The sequence below is a fragment of the Symphodus melops genome, assembly GCF_947650265.1.
Source record: "Symphodus melops genome assembly, chromosome: 2".
NCBI lineage: Eukaryota > Metazoa > Chordata > Actinopteri > Labriformes > Labridae > Symphodus > Symphodus melops.
This window is the reverse complement of record NC_136692.1, coordinates 6317048-6327954: the sequence shown is the minus strand read 5'-3', so window position 1 is coordinate 6327954 and position 10907 is coordinate 6317048. Positions and strand designations below refer to the sequence as shown.

Below are 10907 nucleotides of genomic sequence, written 5' to 3'. Positions count from 1 at the left end.
ACCTCACCACCACCTGTCAACATGACCTCACCACCACCACCTGTCAACATGACCTCACCACCACCTGTCAACATGACCTCACCACCAGTCAACATGACCTCACCACCACCACCTGTCAACATGACCTCACCACCACCTGTCAACATGACCTCACCACCACCACCTGTCAACATGACCTCACCACCACCAGTCAACATGACCTCACCACCAGTCAACATGACCTCACCACCACCACCTGTCAATATGACCTCACCACCACCTGTCAACATGACCTCACCACCATCTGTCAACATGACCTCACCACCACTTGTTAACATGACTTCACCAATGAACACACTCTCACCACCTGTAAACATGACTTCACCACCACTCAACGCAACCTCCCCAGCAGTAATTGGAACATCAGCACAACCAGTTGCAACAACTGCTGCTCCCACGACAAGACCACCTGCACAACCAGCAGAACCACAGATTGAGCTGGGATTTAGTTTGCAAAAAACGTTTACACCAGACCTTGCAAACGCTTCCTCACCAGCGTTCAAAGAATTAGAGACGGAAGTCACAAATTCAGTAAGTCAAAAAGTTTTTATTGGTAATTTGTTTGCTTTAAAATCATATACAGCATAAGCATGACAAATTTTTGTTGTATGACAGTGCTACTGAATATGAAATAAATGCAATATATATCTTTATTTGTATAGCGTCAATTCATAACAGGTGTTATCTCAAGACAATAGAAAAAGCAGGTAAAGGACCTTACCCTTTGTCTGTTAACATTACAAAAGAGCAGGTAAAAAGACCAAGCTCATCATTGTGTTTACAAAAAGCAGGTCAAGGACCTTGCTTATTACTATTTAACAAGGGTCCAGCTTAATCCGTCATAGCTTGGCAAGAAAATATATACTGTTAACTGTTTTGCATTATGTATATTGAGTATTTCCATGTACATTTTTCTCCCACAGCTCAACCAAGTATATTCACAACAATTTGGAGCTGCCTTCAATCGATCTGAAATCACAGGGTTCAGGTACTGATCACTTCATGCTATTACATGTTTTTTACAGATTTATTCTTTGGTTATCTTGAAATGGAGGTGTTTGTATATATATATATATATATATATACAGGGAAACACAAGGGAAAACATGAGAACTAAAGACAAGACAGGAAATCAAAACTAAGTTATGACAAAATGTTGTATTTTGTTCTGTTTAACTATGAATGTTGCTTTATCATTGAAATTAGAAAACAGTTTTCATAAGATATTAACAGACTTTCTTGTTTCATTTATTCAGAAAAAAGTAAAATAATAAAATGCGCTGAAATAAAACGTTTTTTGAATTAATGTTTCTCACAGGCAAGGATCTGTTGTGGTAGACGCTAGCCTGATCTTCAATGATGTGCAAACACTGCCAAATGCTAGCTCTGCAGCGGACACTTTGAAGACTGCTGCTTCCAGCTCTAATTTTTCTCTCGCTGTCAACACATCGTCTATAATTGCAGAAGGTAGTAAATTATTTGATAAACCAATAGTTGATGCTAAATTATGAAATCATTCATTGCAAGCACAAACTGCATATGCAGTGATGAGAATATATTTTAAAGAAAACAATCGTATCTATGATGAATATTTTCAGTTGTGTTGGCACCAACTCAAGCCCCTACCCCAGTTGTGACTACAACACAAATGAACGCAACTTCTCCACCAGGTATTGGAAATTGAAATTCAGTTTTACAAATGAAATTGTGTCTCTTAACAACTTACATAAATACATTGAAATTGTAACAACTGGTGAAAATGTATTTTCCCCCTTTCCTTATAGAAACCTCACCACCACTCAACGCAACCTCACCACCACCAGTCAACATGACATCACCACCACCACTCAACATGACCTCACCACCACCACTCAACATGACCTCACCACCACCTGTCAACATGACCTCACCACCACCACTCAACATGACCTCACCACCACCACTCAACATGACCTCACCACCACCAGTCAACATGACATCACCACCACCAGTCAACATGACCTCACCACCACCTGTCAACATGACCTCACCACCACCTGTCAACATGACATCACCACCACCTGTCAACATGACGTCACCACCACCAGTCAACATGACCTCACCACCAGTCAACATGACCTCACCACCACCACCTGTCAATATGACCTCACCACCACCAGTCAACATGACCTCACCACCACCTGTCAATATGACCTCACCACCACTTGTTAACATGACTTCACCAATGAACACACTCTCACCACCTGTAAACATGACTTCACCACCACTCAACGCAACCTCCCCAGCAGTAATTGGAACATCAGCACAACCAGTTGCAACAACTGCTGCTCCCACGACAAGACCACCTGCACAACCAGCAGAACCACAGATTGAGCTGGGATTTAGTTTGCAAAAAACGTTTACACCAGACCTTGCAAACGCTTCCTCACCAGCGTTCAAAGAATTAGAGATGGAAGTCACAAATTCAGTAAGTCAAAAAGTTTTTTATTGCTAATTTGTTTACTTTAAAATCATATACAGCATAAGTATGACAACTTTATGTTGTATGACAGTGCTACTGAATATGAAATAAATGCAATATATATCTTTATTTGTATAGCGTCAATTCATAACAGGTGTTATCTCAAGACAATAGAAAAAGCAGGTAAAGGACCTTACCCTTTGTCTGTTAACATTACAAAAGAGCAGGTAAAAAGACCAAGCTCATCATTGTGTTTACAAAAAGCAGGTCAAGGACCTTGCTTATTACTATTTAACAAGGATCCAGCTTAATCCGTCATAGCTTGGCAAGAAAATATATACTGTTAACTGTTTTGCATTATGTATATTGAGTATTTCCATGTACATTTTTCTCCCACAGCTCAACCAACTATATTCACAACAATTTGGAGCTGCCTTCAATCGATCTGAAATCACAGGGTTCAGGTACTGATCACTTCATGCTATTACATGTTTTTTACAGATTTATTCTTTGGTTATCTTGAAATGGAGGTGTTTGTATATATATATATATATATATATATATATATATATATATATATATATATATATATATATATATATGTGTGTGTGTGTGTGTGTGTGTGTGTGTGTATATACATACACACACACACACACACAGAGAGACAGACAGCAGAAGGACACAAGGATACAGGGAAACACAAGGGAAAACATGAGAACTAAAGACAAGACAGGAAATCAAAACTAAATTATGACAACATGTTGTATTTTGTTCTGTTTAACTATGAATGTTGCTTTATCATTGAAATTAGAAAACAGTTTTCATAAGATATTAACAAACTTTCTCGTTTCATTTATTCAGAAAAAAAAAAAATAATAAAATGGGCTGAAATAAAACGTTTTTTGAATTAATGTTTCTCACAGGCAAGGATCTGTTGTGGTAGACGCTAGCCTGATCTTCAATGATGTGCAAACACTGCCAAATGCTAGCTCTGCAGCGGACACTTTGAAGACTGCTGCTTCCAGCTCTAATTTTTCCCTCCCTGTCAACACATCGTCTATAACTGCAGCAGGTAGTAAATTATTTGATAAACCAATAGTTGATGCTAAATTATGAAATCATTCATTGCAAGCACAAACTGCATATGCAGTGATGAGAATATATTTTAAAGAAAACAATCGTATCTATGATGAATATTTTCAGTTGTGTTGGCACCAACTCAAGCCCCTACCCCAGTTGTGACTACAACACAAATGAACGCAACTTCTCCACCAGGTATTGGAAATTGAAATTCAGTTTTACAAATGAAATTGTGTCTCTTAACAACTTACACAAATACATTGAAATTGTAACAACTGGTGAAAATGTATTTTCCCCCTTTCCTTATAGAAACCTCACCACCACTCAACGCAACCTCACCACCTGTCAACATGACCTCACCACCACCAGTCAACATGACATCACCACCACCAGTCAACATGACATCACCACCACCAGTCAACATGACCTCACCGCCACCAGTCAACATGACCTCACCACCACCAGTCAACATGACGTCACCGCCACCAGTCAACATGACCTCACCGCCACCAGTCAACATGACCTCACCACCACCAGTCAACATGACCTCACCGCCACCAGTCAACATGACCTCACCGCCACCAGTCAATATGACCTCACCACCACCAGTCAATATGACCTCACCGCCACCAGTCAACATGACCTCACCGCCACCAGTCAACATGACCTCACCACCACCAGTCAACATGACCTCACCACCACCAGTCAACATGACCTCACCGCCACCAGTCAACATGACCTCACCGCCACCAGTCAATATGACCTCACCACCGCCAGTTAACATGACCTCACCGAATGTCACAGCTACAGCTGCGCCTACTGCTGCCCCCTCAGGAGCTCCAAATATGACAGCTGGTCCAACTGCAGGTCCCAATGTTACAGCTGCCCCTACAATGGCCCCAACTGTTACAGCTGGTCAAACTACAGCTAGTGCTCCATCAACCCTGGGTCTTCAGTTTAGTCTCAACCAGACTTTTACATCAGAACTGTCCAACCCATCTTCCACAGCGTTTCAGAATTTAGCTACAACAGTGGAGTCAGAGGTAAAATTTCTATGCACTCATACCATGCACATATATTCTAATGAAGCCAAATATAATTTTCTACATTTTGGACTTATATTTTTTATCTTTCTGTCTGTAAAATATAAGTTGACAAATAACATGTTACAGCCTCCATAACAAACACTTCAAAACTTATGTAACTGACAGTAATGTTGTCTTTCAGTTAAATGCAGTGTGTAGAAGACTATTTGGACCAAGTTTTCTTCGCTCCAAAGTTAACTCATTCAGGTAAGCCACTGTTTAAAATGCTTACACATTTTTGCTTTGTATTTATAGCTAAAATGCTTTGACAGTAATAATTTCCCTTTATTTACCGTAGGAGTGGATCAGTGGTTGTCGACTCAACCCTCACGTTCGCAAATCAAAGCTCAGTTCCTGCAGCAGGCAATGCCAGCACACAACTCAGCACGGAACTAACAACCAACTCAACTCTGAATGTTGTATCAGGCAGTGTGAATGCAGGTTAGTAATTATAGACATAGAGATAAAAATTTAATTACCCTGCAAATGTATGGAGTCACACAAACGATCAATGCACTATTTTCTTTTCTTTTTTTTTAAATGTCTGTTCCGATTCAGGTTCTTCAGCTGCCACAACAGTTGCCCCCACTACAGCTGTCAATACCACAGCTCCAGCAACAACGGCTGCCCCCACTACAGCTGTCAATACCACAGCTCCAGCAACAACGGCTGCCCCCACTACAGCTGTCAATACCACAGCTGCAGCAACAACGGCTGCCCCCACTGCAGCTGTCAATACCACAGCTGCAGCAACAACGGCTGCCCCCACTACAGCTGTCAATACCACAGCTGCAGCAACAACGGCTGCCCCCACTGCAGCTGTCAATACCACAGCTGCAGCAACAACGGCTGCCCCCACTGCAGCTGTCAATACCACAGCTGCAGCAACAACGGCTGCCCCCACTGCAGCTGTCAATACCACAGCTCCAACAACAACAACAACAACAACTGCTGCACCTACTACACAACCATCAACAGATGCTCCAACATCCAGTGAAGGAACTTTGGGTTTGCAATTTAGTCTCGACCAAACTTTCACGTCAGACCTCTCCAGCTCGTCCTCAGCAGCTTTCCAGACTTTAGCTCGAACAGTGGTCACAGAGGTAAGATTACTGTGCACAACAATCTCTTTTACAAATTTGGTGTAAAATGGGACTGAATTTTGGTGTGTAGTGTTCAAAAGGGCAGCAAATGACTTAATGCAAAACCTTTGGGTTGTCATCCCAGAATGACTTTGCTTAAACTAGTGCCTAAAAATATATCAATAGATATCATGTCTTCATGAGATTGCAGCCAATAGTCTACTTTCTGGCATTTTATAGTATTTCTGACTTCATTCTAACTAAGTTGATCAGATAGAACACACTAACAGATAACAGTACAGGTTGCTGCACATTTTCTTCAAACCTACACAAAATTGGGTATCAGAAGAAAATAAGTAATTTTCTCTGCTTTCAACAATTTCCTTTTTGAATAATCAAACGCTTATATTTTCCTTAAGGTAAACAAAGTGTGTACAAGGGTCTTTGGATCATCTTTCAGACGCTCCATCGTGAACTCATTCACGTAAGAAGAAATTCCATTTCTTTGACTTGAAATATACTGCTCAGTTGCTTATATTACAAACATGTTTATTTTCCATCACTGTAGGAATGGATCAGTGGTTGTGGGTTCAACACTTGTGTTCAACAGTTCAAGCTCTGTACCTGCAACAAGCAATGCAACTTCACTTCTAAGCAGTGAACTTACAAGCAGCTCGACATCCCTGAACATCATTCCTGGCAGTGTCTCTACACGTAAGTTATCAGAAAACTAAAAGTTGCATTTTATTTGTGGTTTACATTTACTTCTGTGTACAAGTATGGATGCACATAACAGTCAAAATGCATGTTAAATTAAGGGCTCAATGCTGGGCCGAACATCTGATAAAGACTATGTATGGAGCTACTTTTACTCTGAAGGACTTCACTGACGAATACCTCTGTTTTTTTCTGAAATTTCAGAGGCAACATCAACATCAAACAGTCTAAGGCCTACAATGGGCTCATTGGTTGTCCTATTAGTATCACTGCTGACTGTGGCTCAGATGCTGACAGACTTGTAATCAGCAACAATGGAAGATTTCCTGACTTGTGCAATAGCTTGATGCTATGAAGTTGGAAGAAAAAAGAAATGTTCGAAGAAACAAGAGCCAAAGACACAAGTGTGCATTATGAAACTTACGAGTATAATGGTAAAAAGATATGTACTGTTTGTCAAATTCTGAAATTAATTTTCTGTCATTTTTATGTTACATCTCCAATCTATTTAAAGAAATTCTCTTAAGGATTTTAAGATATATGAAACTATCATGCTTGAAACTACTGCATTTTTGTAGAACTTGCAATTCTATGTATTGTTTTTATAAATTCTTCTTTGTGAACAATTTTTATATGGCACTGTGAGGACATGGTTTATAAAATACTATTTATTTTCAGTGGAAGGCATGGCAAAACATCACTGATATCAAATGCCATTGCTAGGTGTGAATAAAGAACTGTGCGGTTGTAGTGTGTCAAGTCAAAATATCTGAGTGTGGCCGCTCAGTAGGAATATTAACACTAACATAGAGATGATCTAACCAACCATGTTAAGCTAAGGTTAATAGCAGTTAAGTGAGTGCAATAATACTGTTGAGCATAATGTTTACATTGGATAAAATGTCTGGTGTGGTACTTTTAAGTTAATGATGGCAAGGGGGTCACTGCTTGTCTTTAGATTCCAGGTACAAAATTATCATTTAACAAAATGACTTGTTATAATACCCAATTTAAATAAAATTATTTTTCCTGAATGTTTTTTTTAATATATATATATATATGTATATGTGTATATATATATAGGGGATGAACAAGTGCATTTTGTATTCATCATTAAAGTATTAAATGTTGCCTTTAAAATCACTAGTTGTTTTTTTTTTCTAAATTCTTTTATCTCTCTAAAAAAGACATAGCAAAACGCATACTTAAAAGTATTAAAACCTCAACTTGATGGCAAGTTATACTATTTTCAAGTAATGGTGTCATTGATTTACTACTTTACAAGTCAGTTAAATTCAGACAGCTTAATTGAGCCCATTGTGCATGTCTCTAGAAAAACAGACGACAAACCAGAATTTCTCCCTCTGGGATTAATAAAGTATAGTAAAAAATATTGACAGTCTACTAAAAACATATAATTTATATACAAATATCCACATTGGAGTACTTTACAGCCAATAAGAAATAGAGATCCTGTTCCCTTCTGTGTACCAATGATAAGTGAATCACAAGGGAACAGTTTACAGTTTTAAACAACAATAAAAAGATGAATGGTGGCACAGTGGTTAGTGCTTGCGTCCCATATATTGAGGTTATAGTCCTAAACGTGGGCGGCCCAGGTTCATATCCAACCTGTGGCTCCTTTCCTGCATGTCAATCCCCATTCCTTCTCCCTGATTTCCAAATCTATCCACTGTCTTGTATCTCTAATAAAGGCACAAAGAGTCAAAAAAAAAAAAAAACCTTTACAAAAAAAGATAAATGGATAAATAAAGGATGTGCACTGCTGTCATTATATGTGTTTCCTTGTTTTCTTTTAACTGTTTTTTTATGAAAATTCCTCATTTTTCTTTTCCTGCTACCACTTCATTTTATCTTCTCTTTTTATTTGTTATACCTCTTTAATTGCTTCTTATCTTCTTATCGCTATCAAAAAAGAATTATGCCATTAATTCTGTTTTTCATTTGCTGTTATCCCTTCTCATGTGATACCTCTTGCTTAAATCATCTGGTCCTCCTGGCCTCAGAGGCATATATTTAATAAAACATCGTGAGACCAATCCCAGGAACTGGAAGGTGATTTGACATAACCACGTGGTCAGCCTGCCTTGCTGCCTCACGACTGCCATCTACCTCACTATGTGGACCCACCTGGCCTATTGCCATAGTGTCAATGATTGTATAATAGTGAGCTCCACAACCAGAAACATGGTAAAACTAGGATATACTGTCTATTAGTGATGCTGTTATAAAATACAGAGATGTAAGAGTGCAGAAATGTTTCAAGATCAATGAAGAGCTAATTAACACTGAAGCTTCATTGTTTGTGACATGGCAACCTGCCTGCACATTGACTCTATAGTGAGAAGGGGGCAGGAGCAGACAGCTCTCTCCAGTGTTTTGAATTTGGCCTGCAGTAGCCAACCACTTTTTAAAACAGGTGCACGGAAATAACATGACAACATGCATGATAATATCAGTGTGATAGATTTTTTTTACACACAAAGAGGACTGTGTTTCTGGTGACCACAATAGTTACAGCTTAAATGTTACTGTTGATGCACAGCCATGTTCGATTTGAACTTTGGGTGGAGGGCCTCCCTAATAATGTATCAGACCGGCAGCTCAGAATTCAAGCAAAAATAGTCCCTTCTTCAGAAAATTAACAAAATTATACTGATTGTTATTAGTGATCATATAAAGGTGAAAGTGTCTTTGGTTAGTATTACACAGCTGATAATAAAATGCATAATCATATTTAATAGCTCACACAAAACCTGTGAATCCACATCTGCTCACTTGAGAAACAAAAGAACAGATGTGCAGCCAGTCCAACCTCTTGTTCTATTACACTGATGAATGACTGTTCTAAAAAATGAATAGTTAATAAAAAACCAATGTGCCTTACATATCACCCTTTATTAAAAATCCCCCATGTTTAATTAGAACACATCAGTCACACTTGAGGATCACCTGTCACTGACTGAGGCCCAAGGTATTCAAGCCCCGATGAGTGGCTTTGCTCTACAGCACATTGAAAATCATGAAAGGAATGATGAAAGATGTTTTAGGGGGACAAACCAAATGAATTCACCTCCATGTGAGTCAATGATCTTATGTCATTTATTGTATGTACCTAAAATCTAATTTGTGGTTTTATATCAGCCCCTTTTTGTGTCTGTGTTTCATACTTACATACTACATAGAAAGAAAGAAAAATAACAAGCAGCTGCAATTTTTTGCATGATGGCCAATATAATTCCAACTAATGACTATAGGCACTTTAGTGAACGCCAAGACACATATTTTCAATTAAGAAATTATCATTTATTTAGAGTCTTGGATGTGCTGCTGTTCAATTATGTATCTTTTTATTATCAAAAGTACGTTTACAGTTGATGAGTTTTGAACATTAAAAATGCTAAGCTGCTGGTGGTGCGTTAAGTAAGCTGCATGCACAGGAGACCCTAAACATACAGTATATACAACATAAAAATAGCTTTGTAAATTCTTAATCCATGTTGTGTTTTTAGTTGAACACGATCAATTTTGTAGTTACTCATTTTATTTAAAAGTGCCTCCAAGGCATTGTTGTTAACTGTTTCATGACAATTCATCTGACACCAGTGCAAATTTAAGCAGCTATTGCAGATGAACAAATGCAGTGCAAATGAACCATCCAGCTCATCTGTACCTGATGACCTTCTGGGCTTGATTGAGGAGAAAAAATGAACACACCTCAACACTATATAACTTTATGACTTAATGTTTGGGCACTATACCAATGCTTTGTTGACAGCCAAATGTAGCCTATGATTTTTACAGTTAGTCTTGGTGAGGATGGCCTGCCCAAACAACCAACCCCCATTCCCCCCCATCCTATCCTATCATTCTGTCCCATCTCCTCCATCCCATTTTCGAACACTGCACAGTTTAGCAGATGGCTGTTCCATGAGCCCGGGTCTGTTGAAGGTTTCTGCCTAAAGGGGAAGTTTTCTTACCATGCTATGACGTGATAAGCTGGGCTCCTGTAATATAGCAATAAGCAAGGTCTTTTGATTGCTTTTTTGTAAACATAATGATGAGCATGGTCTGTTTACCTGCACTTTTGTATTGTTAACAGAATAAGAGTAAGGTCTTCTACCTGCTTTTGTAAAGTGTCTCGAGATAACATCTGTTATGAATTGACGCTATACTAATAAAAAATTAATTGATTGATTGATTGATTGTTAAATGAAGATGTGCTCTTATTCAACCCTCAAAGATAAGAATGGCAGAGTTAATAGAAAACAATATGTGTGCATCCTGGTTGCTCTTTGTGTAGTCATTTGAGTGGAGATGGCTGGGGATTTGGTAGCAGTCTGTATTGTTTGCCCGTGATTATTGTTGCATGTATTCTTTACAGACCCATCCCTCCCATCTGAGTAAAAAACGAGATACGCA

The 10907-nt window shown here is 38.8% G+C and overlaps 2 protein-coding genes across 2 annotated transcripts; both read left to right on the top strand.

Moving 5' to 3' along the window:
- Nucleotides 1-120: 120 nt before the first annotated feature.
- Nucleotides 121-4198, top strand: LOC306819992 (uncharacterized protein; the record flags this gene model as incomplete). Its single annotated transcript, XM_079337618.1, has 10 exons — nucleotides 121-570; nucleotides 963-1027; nucleotides 1358-1506; nucleotides 1638-1709; nucleotides 1824-2506; nucleotides 2900-2964; nucleotides 3424-3572; nucleotides 3704-3775; nucleotides 3890-4140; nucleotides 4190-4198. The coding sequence occupies 10 exons, from the start codon at nucleotides 121-123 to the stop codon at nucleotides 4196-4198; spliced, it is 1965 nt and encodes a 654-aa protein (XP_079193744.1).
- Nucleotides 4199-4209: 11 nt separating this feature from the next.
- LOC306819785 (uncharacterized protein) lies at nucleotides 4210-7492 on the top strand. The gene is made up of 7 exons (XM_079337337.1): nucleotides 4210-4623; nucleotides 4808-4872; nucleotides 4964-5106; nucleotides 5224-5768; nucleotides 6167-6231; nucleotides 6316-6461; nucleotides 6669-7492. The coding sequence occupies exons 1-7, from the start codon at nucleotides 4219-4221 to the stop codon at nucleotides 6767-6769; spliced, it is 1470 nt and encodes a 489-aa protein (XP_079193463.1). The 5' UTR covers nucleotides 4210-4218; the 3' UTR covers nucleotides 6770-7492.
- Nucleotides 7493-10907: the final 3415 nt, after the last annotated feature.

What these genes read in the sequence shown, in the direction of transcription:
- LOC306819785 (XM_079337337.1), top strand. Translation starts at nt 4,219, where the DNA reads ATGACCTCACCGCCACCAGTCAACATGACCTCACCACCACCAGTCAAC. An exon ending in CTCGAACAGTGGTCACAGAG is followed by an intron (nt 5,769 to 6,166) that starts GTAAGATTACTG and finishes ATTTTCCTTAAG; the next exon opens with GTAAACAAAGTGTGTACAAG. An exon ending in TCCTGGCAGTGTCTCTACAC is followed by an intron (nt 6,462 to 6,668) that starts GTAAGTTATCAG and finishes CTGAAATTTCAG; the next exon opens with AGGCAACATCAACATCAAAC.